The sequence below is a fragment of the Mustela putorius genome, unplaced genomic scaffold (genome assembly GCF_011764305.1).
Source record: "Mustela putorius furo isolate JIRA1106 unplaced genomic scaffold, ASM1176430v1.1 tig00000083_pilon_pilon_pilon, whole genome shotgun sequence".
Taxonomy (NCBI): Eukaryota; Metazoa; Chordata; class Mammalia; order Carnivora; family Mustelidae; genus Mustela; species Mustela putorius.
The window spans coordinates 30,352,823-30,373,124 of NW_025421273.1; the positions used below are offsets into that span (position 1 = coordinate 30,352,823).

Consider the following 20,302-nt stretch of genomic DNA (forward strand, 5'->3'; position numbering starts at 1 on the left):
CTCCCTCTTACTCTCCTCTGTTTTTTTTTTTTTTCTTTCTCAGTAAATAAATAACATCTTTAAAAATGAATTTAAATAGCATCAGGGTAAAACCCCCAAGTGTTTGGTAGAGTCAACAGACATAAAATCATGCTGTCAAATCGCCACAGAAGTTTCTGAACACTTCCTCAATTTCTGTGTTTATCACGGGCCAGAAGCGAGCTGCCTGGCTCCCGGCATGGTCCTGGGTCCTCACTTTGAAAAGCCTTGAGCTTGGAGAGCTGCCAGGTTATTTAGCTATTAGCACAGGGTAGGCACCTGGTATTCACATCACAGGTTTCCAGTGCTATGGGAAGCAGAGGACAAGGCTGCTTCTGGAAAGAAGGATTTGTGGGGCCAGTGATGTGACTGCTGACCATTATTTACTCTGCAGCCGGCTGAACAGAATTCTACCAAAATAAAGCCAGGCATTTCCATAGTAGCCACAGAATGGTGGTCCATTAGGAGCGCAGAGCCTCCATGCTGGGTTTGAGTAAATCTACTCGCGCTTTGAAACCGACCCCGCTGTTGGGTACGGTGGGGGAGGCACCCCGCTTCAAAGCGCTCAGCTGTAATTTCACATTTCCCAGGTTGGGTGACTTGTCAACACACATTTCATTTCTATTCAGTCTTTTCAGTCCTTCCACCTCCTCAACTCCAAAACAATAACTTCGGGAACTGGAAAATGACTGCTCTGATAGGGTACCTAATTCCTTGACATATACCTTAAAGAGGAAAAAAAAAAGAAAAGAAAAGAAAAGAAAGAAAAGTAGTCCATTTCAAAGCACTCGAAATAGAGGAGAAAAGTTCACACGATTCTTTTGACCAAAAATAACACCCATGACTCACACAGGCTCACTCTAGCAATCCATCAAGTTAACACGTGGGTCTGCTTATAATTTATCAGCTACGCAGGGCGTTTTGTCTCTGTGTTATTGAGAAGGACTCTGTGACCATCAGTTGGCAATAGCCACACTATGTAAAGGAAATGTCAAAGAAAAAGTGGCAGACCGCCTAACCCTGGGAAGGCTTTTGAAAGGAAGGAAAACCAAACTGAGAGATCGTTTCCTCTAGATCTCTGAGGCAGGAGCTAGCATAAATAGCAAATCATAAAAAGGTTTAAAAGCTCTTTTAAATATTCAGATCTAGCCAGGGCCCACAGGAAAGGTTGACATTTTAGCTCTGATAACAGGGGAATGAATACAGTAGCATCTGTTGTAGGACCTGTACACTGTAGTGACTCTTTCTAGCTGCAAGTTCATGAACATCGTGATCGGGAAGAGAGACTAGCGGGATTGGATGGGAACGTCTCTGGGACATTCGAGGCCAAAAGGATTCAGACACCCCTTCGTTGAGGAACAAGTCAACTCCCAGTTACCCAGTGATGTCTACAGAGATGCACTGCCAAGGCCAGCCCGTGGTGTGGGCACCAGGACTCTCACGGTAATTCTCTCTGCATAGAGATGAAGACCACAAATCCTGATGGTTATTGTGGGGGCAAAGATCTGGAAGGTGTTAGAGCAGTGTGATCTCACCCCAACCTTTCATCTTCTGGGGGGCAGACATTCTCACAAAGACAGAGAGCCACATGGGCCAAGGGAGCCGTTCATCCAGCTTTCTTCCAGTCCCACTGCATCCTAGGCTCCAGCTCTTGCCTCAACCACTGGGTTTTGATTCCCCTATAAGTGCCATAAAATATGTCAGAACAGTTTACACTCTAGATGCAACACACTGTTTAAACTTATAAGAATTGATGGCAGGGAGATTTTAAAAAATCAATGATATAATCACATTTGGCAATGACAATCACAGGTAAGGACCCTTGTTTCCAATGATCAAGTAATCAACACTGGCTCACAAGGAAGGGATTTCAGGACACTAGTTATAAAAAAAAAAAAACACCCTGAATCCTTCAGATGGGGAGAAAAGGATCCACTATATACCATTTTTCTCCCTGAAGTAGGAAAAGTAAAGATGGATATGAAGGGGATCAGAGTATGCCACTCCAAAATATTCCACTTTGCCATGAGGATATTTTGAGTTGAAGGCAACTGCGAATCAACAGATACAAAGAGTTCCCTTCCCTTCTCCCCATTTCTACCTAAAAGCAGGGCATAAATTTCCCTTTGTGAAGCTGTCCCAACCTCTTTCGTACCAGAAAGAAGCAAGCAGCCCATAACCAGAGAGCCACTCGGGGCACCCCAAGATCTGCATTATACAAGACTTACTAAAATAACCCTTAGCTCCCATTAACTTCCTATACATTTTCTAGTCACTTTCCCATAGCTGATCATCCCCTGAAGCCCAAATGCCCTTTCTTTTATTAAAATGGTATATAAGCCCCTGAGCCAACCACTTCTTTGAGTTTCACTTCTTCTGTGAACTCCCATACATATAAAATAGCCATAAAATTATATACTCTCCCTTCTGTCTTTTGTTAGTTAAATTCGCAGGCCCCCATGTACTGAACCTAAGAGTATAGAGTGAAAAAAAAAAAACCCACACAAAATAAAAGAAAGTAATGAAAAGTTTAAGATTAATCATCCATCCTTGCACTAGCCCAGACACTGGCAAGAGCAGAAAAAGGGGTGGGCCACCTATTTCCACCTGAGTCCTTAAATAATTCAGACTAGTGACTAGGCATCAGGTGCAATATTCCAGGGGCAATCCCCCATGTCATCCTGAATCTCTGTAATTTATTAGACACATATCACTGCAGGAACCTAGCCATGGAAAACTTAGTCTCCATCACAATGTAAAAATGATGTACACCATAAAGTCCTGGTGACATAAAAGTACTTATCAAATTGCTGACATAAAAGTACTTATCAAAAGTGGGAGGGAAAAAAGTTAAGTAAGAGCCAGAGAGACAGGTAAAACCATGACCTATGCACTTCCTCGAGAACAGTAAGGAAAAGAGAGGGTGAGGGGGAAAGAAACAGAGACCAGACTCAGAAACCAAGCTGCTGCATGAGGTGTTAAAAAGTTTGATGTTGTGTTGGGGCACCTGAGTGGCTCATGTGGTTAAGCATCTGCCTTTAGCTCAGGCTTGATCCCAGAGTCCTGGGATCTAGAGCAGGGAGTCTGCTTCTCCCTCTTCCTCTGCCCCTTCCCACCGCTTGTACTCTCTCTCTCTCTCTCTCTCGCACTCAGGGTATCATACACATGTGCTCTCTCTCTCTCTCTCTCTCTCTGAAATAAATAAATAAATAAATAAATAAAGTCTTTTTTAAAAGAAGTTTGATGCTGTAGACTCCTTAAAGCCAAACTTTTGAGAGGGCAGAGTACTAGATTAAACAAGGATATGTTTTAAAAAGTGTCTGATGAAACATCAAGTATGCTTGAGCAGTATGATTGATAGCAAATTTAATTGCAATTTTGACTCTGCTGCTTTGGTCTATAGTGAGTCCTGTGTTAATAGTAATAGACGGAGACTTGCTTTGCTGAGCAAGGGCTCCCTATTCATAGTGACTGCCAAAGTGATGACCTCTGCTACAGTGACAGTTTTCCTATTTACACAGAAACAACCACCCAGAGCTCCTGCCATACATATGTTTTGGCTGTGCAAGGAGCCCTTGGCAGACTCCTCCCACCTCATAACCTCAACACACGTGCTTGTGAATGAATGCATTTCCAGGCCCATAGGCAAACACACACCCAAAGGTTTGGAAGGTTGCTGTGGACATGAATGTTTGCTTCATCTTGGCCATTATGATTCTGCATTGGCCTACTATCAATTTCTCTAGATTTCTCGAGCCTAAACATCCCTATCTATAAATTGGGGGTGGGGGTGGGGGGCACTCTCACCTTCCTCCCAAACTCCCTGCAAAGATCCACAGAGCTGATAGCAAGACTCTCCCTCTAGTACTCAGAATGAAATTACAGTCACTTCATTCGGGAGGGCTCCGGCAAGCTGGGCCTGGTTTTCTTCCCAATTTCCCTGGTGCAACAGGAAAGTTGCACTGTTCAAAGAGTCATGAAAAGAAACATCTCAAAGCGCTTGAGATCTTTGAAGGAAGTTTTAGGTTGTGAGCATCAAATCCAAGAGACACAGAGCTGCTCTGATTTGCAGTCCCCGGGGGACGAAAATAAGAGTAACCAAAAAGACTTTTGTACTGAAAAGTACAAGGCTCCTTCCCATTCCACAAAGGGCCAACCCATGCTCTGTTTTCTCCGGGCTTTCACTCTGGCGCATGACACCATCTAAATAAGCCGTCACTCTTTAAGGGAAGAAAGCAAAGTCTCCCTCTTAAACCTGGAGGAATACCTCCCATGATATGTCGGCTTGAAATCAAAACGGGAGAAGACAAAGATGCGTTTGATTGTTTATTCAAGGAGGAGTTGGAATGGGGAGAATGTGCTGCCATGACCCCAAAGAATCCCATCTTCTAAGAAGATTAACCCAAGATAATTCAAATTCCCTTTGTCTCCTTTGGAGGAACTGCTTGTTTAATAAAAGAAAAATACTGACAGGGTTGTTTGAGATCTTGTGGTGATCTCTCTCTGCAGTGGAAAGAAGTGCTCTGTGTATAGTTCTGCCTAGAGTATCAAGAAGACGTTTTCATTTCAATATCCCAGGAGAAGTTATTAGTGCATTGCTGTTGTCACGATTTCTTCACAGTTTCCTTAACACATGATTTGCCATTGGAAATTGAATTGTTTTCAAAGAGATTCTAGGTTCTAAAAGAAAGCCTCCACAACAATATTTCTAGAACCATAATCATGAAAGTTCTGGTCTGTCCTCTGAGGAGGAGACAAAAGAGGCAAGAAGATATTTATGACCAGACCGTTAGTTGCCATGAGAAAGAACACTGGCTTTACCAGGTACAGATTCCTAGCTGTTTCTGGCTCTCCACCACTTCTAAGCACATCAAAGCACTTCAACTCTGGCTTCCAAAATGGGTTAAGTTAAATGTTGACTAGGCTTCCTCCCCACTCAGTCTAAGAGTCGAATATAGAACAAAAAACCTGAACGAGAACAAGGAGCTACAAGTTAGCAGATCTGGATTTTAGTTCTGCTCCATGAACTGGCTGTGTGACCTTGGGCAAGTCAGGGGAAAAACAGAAACCAGGCAACATTCATTGAGCACTTAGCAAGCCCCAGGCAATGAGCGTGATGAACACTATCATACCAGTTCCTCAGAGGAGCTTTATGAATGCGTCTCATGGTTACATTCACATAGGAGGAATGTGAACCTAAGAAAGGGTAGGCACCTTGCCAGAGATCACCCACCAGCAGGTGAAAGGGTGAAATTCACATCGGTAGGATCGGATGCCAAACCTGGGTTCTTTCGGCCTGCTGTGAGCTGCAACGCTGCCTTGCGACTTTGTGTAAGACCTAACTTGCCAGTGTGACATTGGGAGACAGTTGGGAGGTCACATACATACATGCATGCATATATGGTCTCAGAAAAGCACAAAGCACTACCGAGGCTAAAGATGCGGTATTGTTTCTACCTACATTTGGGAAGAACCTTCAACTACATTTGTGTTCAGCTCAAGGTGCTATGACAAAATACCATAGTCTGGGGGGCTTATAAACCCCAGAAGACTATTATTCAGAGTTCTCCAGGCTGACAGTCTGTGACCAGGGAGCCAGTGTGGTCAGACTCTAGTGAGGACCTCTTCGGCTGTGACTTCTTGGGCCCCGTCTCCAGGGGCGGAGAACAGAGCAGAGAAAGCGAGCTTTCTCATGACTTCTGGAAGAGCACCAATCCCGCTCGTGTCAGCTCCACTTCAATGACCTCTCCTCATTCTAATACCTTTCAGAGGCCCGACCTTCTAATACCATCACACTGGGGGAGCATAGTTTGAATATATGAATGTTGGGAGACACAGACATCCTGCCCATAACAATGATCATAGCACTCCCTTCCTCTGAGTGCAGACACGAAGAGGCAGACTGAAGTAGAGACCACAGAAATTCCACGTTCCCAATCAAGAAACAAGGCTGATGGGCAATGAAATGGCTCTATGTGGCATCTCCTTTTCTAATATGTGCATCTTTGGACCTCCATGTCCCATCTGTTAACATGACAGCTGGCTCTTGTTCCAGTGCTTTCTGCCTAAGTAAGTGCACCTGCTTTTCAGCTGGAGGGGTACATATTTTATCCACTGTCTTGCCTTCATGATAAACATGTAAATTAATAAAGGAGACACCAGGTCAGAGTGCATGCTTTTACCCCGTTCCTGCTAGACGAAAAAGTGAAGAAAATAATTTTGTCTCTCCCTTCCAGTCCTGTCACATGTGTGTCAAAGCTGTCTGCTCTGGCTAAATACAAAGTCTCGTTGCAACCAGGACTGAAATACTTACTGGTGCATTTTTGTCTCCACACCGAGCTAAGAAAGAAGGCATCTTAACACTCACTGCCGAAAAACCAGTCACATGTTTCTATAAATTAACTAAAAGTAAATAAAATTTTAAAAACGTATTTTGAATGGATAAAATTCATTATATGTCCAAATCCTGGAACTATTTCTCCCCACTATTTATCAAGACATCTCTTCCATCACTAAGGCAGAATTCTCTTTCTTGCTTTGGGAGAGAATTTGTATTTCTCTCTCCATAACATCAATGTCCATTACATCTGATTTATTTTAATTATTTTGTTTATTGTTTGTTCATAGTATCTCTACTAGAATTAAAGTGATTATATTATTTATCTTCTAAACCAACAGGCTCTGGAGAGTGAAAAGGAGCCCTAATACAAATTATGCCAGGATAAAATGGAGATGTTCCTGGGGAAACAAAGGTGTGGTCACCCTAACTACAATGCAAGTTCCAGAAGCTCAAGGATTTGGATCTGACTTTTCTCAGACCTGTGTCCCCACTGTCTAAATTAGCACAAGACCCCCATGAGATGCTCCATAAATAGGTATTGAGTCAATGTGGCTAAGAGCACGAGCTCTGAGTGGACGGCAGGGGTTCATACTCTGGCTCCAACACCAATGAATTACGTCATTTCCCTGCGGTAATTTCCTTGACCGCCATATGCTTCAATTTCCTCATCTGTCAGATGGCGACACTAATGAGAGCACCCACCTCACATGGCTGGGTGAGAACTAAATGAGCTCATCCATAGCACAATGCCGAGCACAGGGTCTGTACATGGCTAGAGCGGGCACTCCAAAAGGTTGGCTGCCATCATTACTCTTGGTCATTCCAAGGTCGTGTGAAGAAGGCGTGTGGAGCAGACAGTTATGTCTGCCTACCCAGCACCCCTTAACATGACAACAGTAGAAGCCTTCTTGTGTCTATAGAACGCTTGGCTGTGCCTGGCCAACCCTGAGATGGGCCCCTGGCTTGAGCCTGGCCTAGAGGAGCTCTCGCTTGGGACTGAGGAGCAACTTTTTTCTAGAGATCAAAGATGTGGAGTCACATTTCCCATTCTACAGAGAAAGCAGGTTCACAGAAAGAAACAGTGGCTGCTGAGCGCAGAAGAGGGAGCTGGGGTAGCCAAAGCCCCGGCTGCATTTCTGCCTCCCTGCTCTCTGCTCAAATAACCCTCTGAAGTCCTATGAGCCAGGAAACCCCTCTTGGACCCCAGCTACTTTAACCTGCCAAATGGAAACAAAATGGTCCTGACAAGGGCCATGGTGGGCAGATTCAACACACTCTTATATCACTGATTAAAAAAAAAAAAAATTTAAGGGGGATTAGGTGGAGAAGGAAAGGATGAAAAATATTTATTGGTGTTCACCCTTTGCCAGGCACCATGGGGAGGACTCTGCTGGCACCACTATGTGGTAGGTACCATATTTATCCCCATTTTATAGATGAGACTGCTAAAACTCAGACACTTCCCAAGGCCACACAGTTATTTACAGTGTCACTGCTGGCTTCCTAGCAGCTCTTCTATCCTCGGTGATTAATCAAAGCCAGTGAACACATGGCACTCTCCTGGTAAATGTCAGTAGACCAGGAATGGGAGCATGTCCTACACTAACCCAATTAGAATGGAGAAAAGCACTTCCATTCCATGGCTGGGGGTTTTGCCTCTCATGCTTAGGGGAACTAGTCTTAGAAGAAGGTGAAGTTCTTTATTCTAAGTAAAGAGGAAGAAAGAGAAAATTCAAGAGTTCTCTATCTCTAAGAGAAAATTCAAGAGTTCTCTATCTCTTCAAGAGAAAGCTGGTGTTGAAATTGGCACAGTGGTAGAGTGGTCAGATAAAATACGGGATGCCCTATTCAACTTGAATTATAGATAAATAATGAATAATGTGTTGGCATACATTTGTCCCAAATATTGCATGGGTCATACTTTTTCTTTTTCTTTTCTTTTTCTTAAGTAGACCCCATGTCCCATGTAGAGCCTAACACGGGGCTTGAACTCAGGACCCTGAGATCATGACCTGAGCTGAGATCAAAAGGCAGATGTTTAACTAACTGAGCCACCCAGGTAGCCCAAGGGCCATACTTTTATCCTAAAAACGTTTTAGTTGTCTATCTGAAACCCGAATTTCCCAACTGTCCTGTATTTTTTTTTTTTTTAAGATTTATTTATTTATTTGAGAGAGCCAGAGAGCCTGTGCATGCTCATAAGGGCAGGGACTCAGCATGGAGCCAAAAACCAGCCTCCATCTCCTGGCTTGAGATCATGACCTGATCAAGAGTCGACTCTTGAGTTAGATGCCTAACTGACTCTGCCCCCACCCCGGCACCCCCTAGGAATCCTGTGTTTTATTTGCTAAGTGTGGCACAGTGGAGAGAAGTACACATAATGGAGAAGTAGGATGTTCTACCTTTGAACTTCTGGTTTTGCAAAGTCATTGATACCTTTATTGTTTAAACACTTCAGAATTTCGGTTGCCGGCAGCCCAACCCATCCTATCTCATGCAGCAAGTCAGAGGTTCCAAACCAGGCAGGAAGGATATAGTGCCAAAATCACACCACTGTACAAATCCCAAAGGAACAGAAATTGAATGCTATACTCAAATCTAAAAAGCCATCGCTGAGGACAGAGTACTTGCTTTTTCAGAGCTATATGAATGCAGCTTGACAGACTCACTAGAATTCTTCAATGTAAATTTTTTATTATAAAGTCATGGGATGTGAATTCACTTAAACTGTAAAACTCCTTCATGAATACTAACAAACTTGAAAATTTCAACAAGGATGACTGTTCCTAGCCACCAAAAACCACGAAAACATCTAGTAATTCCAGATTAAGGACAACTTTTAGACATTCATGATAAAATTAAACTCTTGTAATTTTGTTGAAAAAAATCAGCTCTATAGCAAAATCTGACTTCAGATCAAACCTGGAGTGGTACAAAACAATCAAATAAAATAGAAAGAGAGTATAGGAAAGAGTAGTACTAAATAACCAAAGGGGTAACTGAAGGAAGGAGTTGTGTTGCTGTTTAAGGTTGAAAGTCCTCTGTGTGTGTGTGTGTGTGTGTGTGTGTTTGTGGCATACTATTTACTCAGCATCAAAAATCTCAAGGAAATGGACCCAACAAGTTTACATGTGATGTCAAGTATATAGTCAATGAACAAAAACAGGATGTTGAGTTAACCATTACAGCTATGAAGAAACAAAGCAATTCCTGTATCTTCATTTTCTAGTTTTGAAGACCTGCTCTGAGGCAGAGGCTTCTCCATAACGTGGAACACATAGCATTAACATCACCATCATCTGGGCTCGCTTCAACCCCATAAAAAGCTGTATTTCAGGGCATGTCAGTAGAGAACAATTATCAAGTTGAGGGAAGGTCTGACAGAGATACCTTTGGAAAACAACAACATAAATATGTATGTATGTATGAATGCAACTGGATTAAAAGAAATATGATTTATGATATTCCTGGACATAATGTTATAGAAATCTTAACTGTCCCCAAATTAATCTAAAAACTTAACAAAGCCCCAATCAAAATACCAATAGGTTGGTTCATTTGTTTTGGTGGAATGAGAGGAAGGCTTGATAAAATGTAAGTTTTATCTGGAAAAAGTAACAAATAGGAAACACATGAATAGCAAGAGCAAAGGGAAGGAGACTATCCCAAACAGATGTCACAAGTATTACAAAGCCAAAACCCATAGAATAATGTGGTACAACACCAGGACTACACAGGAAGCTCCATGGAACAAAACAGGAAGTTCAGAAACAGATCTACAAATACATAAGATTCGTTCAATGAACAAATTAAGTATCTGAAATCTGTGGGGGGAAAATGGATTCACCTATAAATGATGTGGGCTATCATTTAGTAGAAAAGAACATATGAGTTTTGCTGGTAAGATGGTTTTAGTATAAGTGTTGCCGAAGGGAGCACGAGGTAAGATGGTTTTAAAAGCCTGAAATGGTAGAGGCTGAATGGGAGAACAGAATCCATCCATGAACAGTATGCTAAAGAGTGACAGCCCTGAGCTCTCAACTCATGGCTCCTGACAGGATTCCCAACAAGAAAGGGAATGCTGTCAACTGGTATGCCCTCTTTCCCCTTGTTAGACCTCACTGGGTTTCCTTCCACACCATCACTCCCACAACCGCCAATCCCTCTTCTCAGCGAGCATTTCTCTACTACCTGTTCCCCACTCTGTAACACAAAAGGATTCTGGGAAGTTAAGAGAAGTTCTCTATACATTCTGGATTCCCTGACACCCCTGACACCCCAGTCATTGTAAGGCATCTGTATGAACGATCCAAGAGTTACCAAACTTCAGGAATAAGGCTTACCTGTTTCCTCTTTTCAGGGGGAAGTGACGGATCTCCATCCTACAAAGAAAGAAATGTTACACTTTACTTAAAAAAAAAAAAAAGAAAAAAGAAAAAGTGTGCTTAGATTCAGGGAACTGAACAAAACTCCAAACTAGGGCGCCTGGGTGGCTCAGTGGGTTAAGCCGCTGCCTTCGGCTCAGGTCATGATCTCAGGGTCCTGGGATCGAGTCCCGCATCGGGCTCTCTGCTCAGCAGGGAGCCTGCTTCTCTCTCTCTCTCTGCCTGCCTCTGCCTCTCCATCTACTTGTGATTTCTCTCTGTCAAATAAATAAATAAAATCTTTAAAAAAAAAAAAAAAAAAAAAACTCCAAACTAAATTCAGACCCTCCCACTCCTTCCCCCTGCAATCAATAGTGTGCTGAACCAAATTCAAATATATTTTTTTAAGATTTTTTTTTTAATTTGAGGGAGAGAAATACTGAGAGAAAGAGCATGAGCAGGGAGAAGAGGGAGAAGTAGGCTCCCCACTGAGCTGGGAACCCAACATGGGGCTCGATCCCAGAACCCTGAAATCATGACCAGAGCTGAAGGCAGATGCTTAACCAACTAAGCCACCCAGGCATCCCTCACATATGCTTTTTTAAAAATTAAGTATAAACTGAACCAGTTATTTTGGAAAAACCTCTAGGAAATCAGTTCCAATTAGGACCAAACCTAGATACTTTCTAAAACCATATGAACCAAGTAAATACATGAAAAACTGGATTTATCTTTGAGCAGAGCCAAAACTGAGATAGTATTTCATTTGGTTTGAGTCCAATCCCTCTTTTAAATGTTAGTTCTAAAGGAATAATAGTGGATGCACACATGCTTGAGTTTTCTCCATGGGCAGAACAAGTTTGGGGCGGGGATATGGTAGGGAAGAGGGGATAGGATATGGTCAAGATAAAAGAGAATTAACTGAGAACTTGCAGTCTTCTCAGACTCTCTGTCTTAAAGGATTCATTTTCCCCTCCCCCACCCCTTTGGTGCCACCGGGAAATAAAAAGAACTCAGGTGACACATAAATGCTCAGTAAACCAGTACTCTTTTCTCCCATGCTGCCTGAATATAAGTCAACATCATGTAGAAACTTCCTATTCTATTTCTGCTTCAGGAGAGTTCAATGACCCCAGCTTAGATGGCTAAATGTGAGCCATCAGGTCAGCACTCAAAAACAGAGATCGTAACGTTGTGAGGAAAAAAAAGTGGAATGCATCTAGTTCTCTACCATTGGAACCCTCCATCTCAGTATAATCTGCAGCCTTAACAATCTTGCCACATAAAAAAAAACCCAGAGTGACTCTAAATGCCCAGCATAAGGGAAAGGTAAAAGAAATTATGGAAATCTTACTATGCAACTATTTTTAAAAAGGAGTTAAATTTGTTGGTATGGCCTAGAGAAATGACCAAAGGACTGAGTGAAAAGCAAGTTCTGGGACTATGTTTACACAGTGGGGATGAGCAGAACTCTGCAATGATGGAAACGCTCAGTATCTCACCGTCCCCACACAGTGGCCATCATGGAACTCTTCTACATCCACATAGTCCCACATGGTATCCGGCAGGGATTGGGCCCATGAAATGTGCCGAGACTGAAGAACGGCGTTTTCAATTTCACTGAATTCTAATTAATTTGAAATGGAATTTAAATAATCACTTGTGGCTAGCTGCTTTTGGATTGGTGCAGATTTGTAATAAGAATCCTCTTTAAACAGGGGTGCTTGGCTGGCTCAGTGGGTAGAGCAAGCAACCTTTGATCTCCACGTGGTGAGTTCTAGTCCCAATTACCCTGAGTGTAGAGATTACTTAAAAAAAAGAAAAGAAAGGTAAAAAGAAAAAGAAACAACAAAAAGTGATAAAAATGATAAAAAAAAAAAAATGAAAAGGCCCATACGATTAAACTAAGAAGGAGGCAGGTACAAACACATTTGTATGAGTTTTCATAGATGTCAGAGGAGGCACACAACGCCTGCTAGCGACTGGGGCTGGGTTGTGGCGGAAACAGGGGTGACAACTTTCACTTCTTCATTTTTCCATGTTGGAACTGTTTGAATGTGAGCCTCCCCCCACTTTTTTTTTAAAGAACTGGTGTGTTAAAATCGTCACTTTTTTTTTTCTTTTAAAATTTTAATTCCAGTGTAACCCACTTTCTATCTTAAAGAGGGCACGAGAACATCGCCGTGACGTAACACGTACAATCAGCTCCCGGTACTTCTTCTTCAGGGACTGATGGCGCTCCCGAAGCTGATTGGCCATGAGTTTGTACTGGTCCCTTTCTTGCTGGCATGTGTCTAGCTCCTTGGAGAGGATCAGCAGGGCTTCCTTTTTACTCTCCAGCTTTCTTTTACACACCAGGTACTGCAAAACAAAAACAAAAACAAAAAGAAATCCAACCAGCTGGTCAAAAACGTCAATAGACCTCCGTTTAACACACCCCGTTTCATGCTTCCTGCACGGTTGGTTTTGTTTTGTGGAGTTTTTTGTTTTTAGAGAACATATACCCAGAGATGTCAGTCAGTAAATGATGTATGCAGTAGGTATACAATATGCAGACTGCCATGGTACCTGACCTACACCCCTCACGACAGAACCAAAACCCTGGATGTTCATTAACTTTAGCAAACTGGGATAAACAGATAAAATACTTTAGCCAACATATAAGTAAAAAAGCAAATTTTTAACAATGACATAGATAGATAGTTGGACCCAAATTTTGTTTTAAAAAATATATTTAGGTAAGATTATATAAAATTTTATTAAAATTCAATGAAATGATAGACACAGAAAGATAATTCAATACAAATTTTGTAAAAATATTAGTAACAACTCTTGGCCACGTGTTTTTTTATAATTTTATTCTTTGTGCTTTTCTGTGTCTTCTAAATTTTCTAGAAGAAACCCATATGGCTCTACTATAATAAGTAAATACAAAAAGTGCTATTAGAAATAACTTAATTGAACTATAAATCACTGCAGAAGATTTCCTTTGTCCATTCACCCCAGCAGACATTTTCTTACCTGAGAATGTCTGTTTACTAACTCCACCAAGATGTGTACAACTTCTATAACTCCAATGCAGGCACCCACCACCCAGGCACCAAATGAGCTAAGTATTTTAGCCACACTTCGATTACCCCCGGTACCCCAGTTGGGTGTACCTAGCTGGAACTCTTCCTCAGGGGGACAGGATTTCTTCATCCCCTTCTTCTCTCCATCAGCCCATCCCCACCCTGACCATGAACCACCCTCATCTGATAATCAGCCACCACACGGGCCAGTGTGAGCCTGACTGGGACTCTTGACTTTCATTGGATATACTGCACGGCCTGGCGTTATTCACGTATGTGAAATGTGGCATTAAATACCTTTTGAATTTGCCCCGTAAAAGACCAAATCCAGAGCATTCATGAAAACAATTTATAGTTTCATTATACACCCTGACATGAGCACTTTGTCATTACGGACGCTCGCACAAAGCAGAGAGAGAATCAGCGCTCCCATACCATTGGAGTCAATGCTCTTTTATGGACAAAAAGCATTACTCATATATAGTGCTTGCTTGGAACTGACTTTGTTAAGTTCAATTTCAAATAAATGAAAGGGGAAAAAGAGAGTTTTGTGCATTAGCACAATTTTTTTTTTTTCCTAAAAAAAAGTAATTGCTTAGCTTCAAAACAAAGGGGAAAGAAAAACCATTCTGAGACGGATTTGAGTTCTAAGAGAGGACACTTCCATCTTGGGTGAATCTTATTCCTGGCAGTAATGAGGTTGGAATCCTGCCTTAAAACGTCCTGGATTTTTAAGACTTTGACATCGTCTTTGTGGAGGCAAAATGGTTCTGTTGCCACTGTGATTTCTCAGGAGTAAAATCCCCAACGAGTAAATATCAGAGGAGAGTGGCTCAAAACCTAAACTGCAATGTCCTAAGGGAGGTATTGAGATTTCACAGGGAAAAAATCCTGTTTACACACAATTTAACAGATCTGCCCTTGCACCTTTGGTTCTTTGCCCGGGATCAGCAAGCCTCGGTTGTCAGGGCTGTTAGTATTGGTGGCACAAAAACGGCCACCTTTGTCCCTTCACTTGATCAGATTCAACTCTGAGACCCCACAGACACTGTCTTCCACCTTCGGGGAAGAATATTCCAATTGCGTGGAGACACTGTGAGGTGCTGTAGGCAAGATTAGCCGTAACATCGGTCTCGGGAAGTGGTGAGGGCCACCTCTTATTGGCAAAGTGGAAATTCAGGTTCCCTGACCTTGAACTGCTGTCTATTAGGATCCAAGAGCGCAGCAGTTTCTCTCCCAAGGCCTGGTTCAGACAGGGCCTTGGAAGCCGTGAGGGCTGTAATAGGACTCCCTTCCCTTGAGTCCAGAGTACCCGGCAAGAAACAGGCACAGAGGCCTCTGTGAAGACAGTGACCTGGGACTTGCTGAGGGGCATCCCTGTAGCTCGAGTTCCTTCAAGGAACGAAAAACAGGACCATTACCTGCCCCAAAGGGTTAGAAAGCAACACATTCCCTACAGAACCTAGAGCCACAGCAGCAAAAGGGTGGTCTTTCGGAAGCCGCTGCTCGACAGCGTTTATCCCTTTCTTCTGCTGACTCCGGTCGAGAGCAGCAAACAGCAACAACTGCCCTCCATGCCGTTGATTTTTATCACGAGAACAAATCTCAGGCTGGAGCCTCATTTCTGAAGCAGCTCAAAGTGGTGCTGCCCCGAGGACGGGACGGCTTCCCCGGAGTCCCCCAACCCTGGTGCGGCAGAATCAAGAAGGAAGAAGGCTAGAGAACACTGCGCTGTGTCCCCCTGCCCCACCGCAGGCCGGGGGGTGCTGGTGAAACTGCGGATGCCCGGCCCCAGCTCAGAGCCACGGAGTCGGAATCTCTGGTACCGGCTCAGGCTCAGGAATCTGCATCGTTAGCCCACGACACGGGGAATCTCACTCCGGCTACACTTTGAAAACCCAGGCTCTAGAGGCCTCCTGCTTCATACTGTGTCCAGAGTTAGAACCCTAACTGCAATAGTTTGAGAGGCCAGCAGAGGCCTGCGGGTCCAAGGGCGAGGCACGGTCTCAGAACCGTTCTGTGCCATTTTTTGGAGACCAGAGGGGGACCAAAGTACAAGCAAGGGCTCTGTTTCCTGCACCCGGCCAGAGAGCTTATGTCTGTTATCAAAGTAACAACAGAAAACTCGGGGGCGGGGGGGTAGGGGCGGAGAAGCGATATTGGGAAATGGGAAGGAATTTCTCGCACTCGTTCTAAAATGGTTATAGTTTGGTCCCTGTGGTGGAAGCTGTTAAAATGACCCATTTCCTAGCCCTCCAATTAGAAACAAAACAACGAAAAACCTGGAAGGGAAGGAAAAGGTCCTGAAGAGCCTCTTTGTTGGCAGCTTCTGAACAACGGGCAAGTGTAGCCTTGGGCGGGACCAAAACCTAAACAGGAAGCCGGACCAACCAAGTTACTGTGCTTGAGACATTTCAGCTCCTAAAGGAGGCCGGGGTAAGTGTAGAGGATGGAGGAAGTGGACAACAGAGAATCAGCAGGCAGGGCCAGGAGTCCTCCGTCTGGAAGTGGGTCTCGCCTAGAACTAATCATGAACTGTGGGGGCCCTGGGAGAACCACAGAACAGAACACACACACCCCGCCTGGAAGAGGAGAGGGCCAACCAGGGTGCCCTGAAACTTGTGGAACCCATGATTTTACCCCCATTATCCAATATCATTGGGGGTAAAGGGTGTCCAGGAAAACGTGGGGGCGGGGAGGGATGGGGCTCCCGTCCAGGAGGTAGGACTCACTTCAAGCGCCCAGAAATTGCTTCCTCTGCCTTATCTAGGACAGAGCTGGCTCAGTGGTTTCCAAAGATCACCCGTGACTGTGGCAGTTTCAGAATCTCTATATATCAGGGGTTATCAGATGCCCACTAGCTGCCGTGGGTGCTGGGCGGAGGCTGTGACTGCAATAACAATTTACAACAGAACGAGAAAAGGCTAATGCCTGTGTGGTTAACATGAGCATCTCTCTCTAATATTTCTAGCTCTCCTTTCCTTCCAGGCCCATGGCAGGACTGTCCCTTCCTGTGCTTTGGAGTAAGGTAGAGCCATGTAACTTGCTTTATCCCATAAAATGGGCCTCTCAGGGACATGAGGTTGTCCCAGGGTGAAAGCACTTGAGAGTCTAGGTGAGAATCACCGATCCTTCTCCTCACCGGTTGCAACGGGTGTGGAACCAGGTACGGCCCTGAGGACAAAATGGTCTTGACTGTGGTGTCAATATAGCAGATGACTTGCCCTGGAGAGTCCGTGGGGTCCACAAAGACCCTGACATGATCCAGAAGTAAAATTCTGTGGTGTTAAGGTATGGAGATTTGGGAAAGGTGTTTGTTACCAGGGCCTAACTTAGCCCATCCCAACTCATGGAGTCGAATCAGAGAACGAGCATAGGGAGACCGGTGAAGAGGATATTTGCCTCTGGTCTGTGCTTCTTTTGAACCACCACAAAGATGAAGATCCATCACTGTGAACCAAAAACCCAGTTTCTGTGACAGATGCTCTCCGTGTGTGGGTGCCTTCAATCCTCACAGCAACACCGTGAAGTCACTCTGACCTCCTCATGTATAGTGTGGAAGGGCTTATGTAATGTGCTGAGGGGCAAACAGAGTCAGAATTTGAACCCAGATCTCTGTAAAGCCAACCCCTAGAAGCCCCAGTGCCTTAAAAACTAAGCATTCCGTGAAAAAGAAAGGAAGGAACGAAAAACACCAGAATATTTATGGAGTTTCTTCCTACATTGAGTTGGTATTCCCAGCACGAGGGAGCTATGGAAGGGCGGTTTTGGGTTTGGCTAGTTCTTAGACCTGGAACAAATGAGTGAAATCTTTATCTCTTCACCCATTCCCCTCCACTTCTCGGGGGCCTGCCTCTCCTTTTCTCAGATGAAGCCTGAAGGAAGATGGGAAAAAACAAAAGGACTCTACAAACATCTCTCCCCTGTGCTCCTTGAGAGGGAGCCAAGTGGAAGCGATAAGGTTACTATCCACTTATAAGAAATGGGATAAACTACAGGGCGTCAGAAAAGAACCAGAGGACTATTTCCTCCAAAGCAGCCAGGATAGAACAGTCTTCTGTAAGCTGTAGCTGGTCTCAGCCACCCATTCAATAAATATTTTCTAGGTGCCTTCTTTGTGTGAGGCACAGAGCCAAACACCGTTTCCCCCGAAGGGATAAATGGTCCTGTTGATTTTGAAAATGAAAAACATGATACCTGGATAACAAACCTTATTTCCACAATCCCTTAAGGGTTTTTCTGAATCTCCCCAGTGTTCTGAAGACTGAAAATGTGTTCACATCCCATTAGTGACCTCAGTGATGTGAGGGCGTTTATAGTCTTTATGCCACTAACTGTGAATCTTTAGATATTTGCTGAAGACAAATGAATGTGTTTGATTATTGACTAAGCCACCACCCTAGAGTCTGCTGGGGCCAATACATAATATTTTGTATGCTTATGGCAATTCCTCTCAGATTCCAATAACTCCTGCTTCTGAAACGACTTTGGGGCCCAAGGATTTTGGGTAGGGAACCTGACTTTTACTTGAAAGTCTCCTTCACCAATCCCTAGGAAGTCTCGATGACAAGGGTGTGATTAACACCCCATCTTTCTCAAACAGGAATTGTCCCAAACCTAAGCGTTTATTAGATTTTGACTTCCTTGTGTAGACCAGGAAAAACTAAAAGTACATCACATGCAGTAAACCTTCAAGCTGCTGTAATGCTGTGGGTCTATTCCCATAGCCCATTTTTTTTTCTTTCAAATTAACATCGAATGCTAATAACGCTCATAAACACAAATAAAGCTCACAGATAACCCACACGACTTGCCCAAAACCGCAAAGAACAATGTTCCTGGCTACTGGATATTTTCTCAGAGTGTTTTCCAAGTCGTGGGTCATGACACCTTCATCTGGGTACCGAGATCAATCCACTTGCAACCCCTCATTTTCTTTAAAAAAAAAAAAAATGCAGCATAGAACAGAAGATAGCACCCATGCAGTTTCACCAGACTTCTCTTTTAGAACATGGGTGTAGGAATAAACACACACAACCCTATGTATTGTCACACACTTATTGTGGACCGTCATCTATAGACCTGTTCTCTACTATTCTGTAGGAAGCTACTCCATGTATTTACTCATTCACTGGACAAATACGGAATGAAGCTCCCCAAGGGAGACAAGAGTGGGAATGAGGGTGTGGGTTCACGGGCAGGGGAGGAAACCTACAAGGAGGACTCAGTGCTTGGTGAGTTTTGAGAGATGGGGGCCATTATGTAATGCAGATAATTAGGGCTTTGGGATGAAGGCACAACCCTGATTAGTTCAGACCTGCCCTGCCTACCTCACTGAGCTCCAAAAGGAAGATGCTGTGCAAAATTTGACTTTATATGCTTTTTCAAAATTAGAAGTATTATTCTTCTCACATTTAAAGCAAACAAAACACTTTTGCAGACACTCCCTCATTGGATGGTCCATACTATATGACAAGTGGGACAAAAACTGTTTCTCCCAGGGGCACCTGGGTGGCTCAGTGGGTTGGGCCTCTGCCTTCGGCTCAGGTCATGATCCCCGGGTGCTGGGATCGAGCCCCGCATCGGGCGCTCTGCTCAGCGGGGAGCCTGCTTCCTCCTCTCTCTCTGCCTGCCTCTCTGCCTCCTTGTGATCTCTCTTCTGTCCAATAATAAATAAAATCTTAAAAAAAATAAAAATTAAAAAAAACCCTGTTTCTCCCATTTGACAAAGTAGCTGAGATTATCTTTCCCAGAGTCACATACCTAACTAACTACTGTCAGCTCGAACCAGGACTCATTTTTTTAAAAGATTTTATTTGTTTATTTGAGAGAGAGAGAGCACGAGCACTTGTGCAGGCAGAGGGAGAGGGAGGCACCGACTCCCCGCTTTGTGGGGAGCCCGATGTGAGGCTTGGTCCCAGGATCCTGGGATCATGACCAGATCTGAAAGCAGACACTTAACCAACTGAGCCACTCAGGTGTTCCTCCCTCAAATCACGACTCTCAATTACAAATCCCAGGCTCTTTTAGTATTCGATATTGGTACCAATTACATTGAGTAGCAGGTCCACATATTACCATTCTCGGGTCTAAACACATTCAGAACAAGACACTCAGAGATCACTGTACACTGAGCAGCGCATTTTACGCACAGTATGTTGAGGCCCCGTTTGGAAGACAGGCAGCTCTCCTGGGGCCTTTTCAAATACATTCCCTGGGGAAGGGCTGAGGCGTAAGAGGACACCCAGCCATCTGCTCAGGTGTCAGCCAACTCCATCCCGAAGAGTTCTGGCTGCCTGCGTGCTGATGACCACACAGAGCTCAACACCAAGTGAATCACAGGCATGAGACACTTAGTTTTTCAAAGGGCACTTGCACACAGTTATACTGGTTGTGATTCAGGCCCCGGGGTCTCTTTTCTTGGCTAACCCAAATCCTCCCCCTACCTCAGCCAGGGTTTTTGTTCATTATGATGGCTTTTCCATCATCCTACCTAAATTGGTGTCACC

At 43.9% G+C, this 20,302-nt stretch overlaps 1 protein-coding gene across 2 annotated transcripts in view; it reads right to left on the reverse strand.

Moving 5' to 3' along the window:
- The window catches only part of CCDC149 (coiled-coil domain containing 149), a 97,872-nt gene that overhangs the window by 52,120 nt on the left and 25,450 nt on the right, over positions 1 to 20,302 (reverse strand). For both annotated transcript variants that reach the window (XM_045076131.1, XM_045076127.1), the window contains exons 2-3: positions 12,922 to 13,083; positions 10,702 to 10,740 (exon numbers count right to left, since the gene is read on the reverse strand). In XM_045076131.1, the coding sequence (XP_044932066.1) occupies positions 10,702 to 10,740; positions 12,922 to 13,083 (201 nt within the window). The remainder of the gene's footprint in view (positions 1 to 10,701; positions 10,741 to 12,921; positions 13,084 to 20,302) is intronic.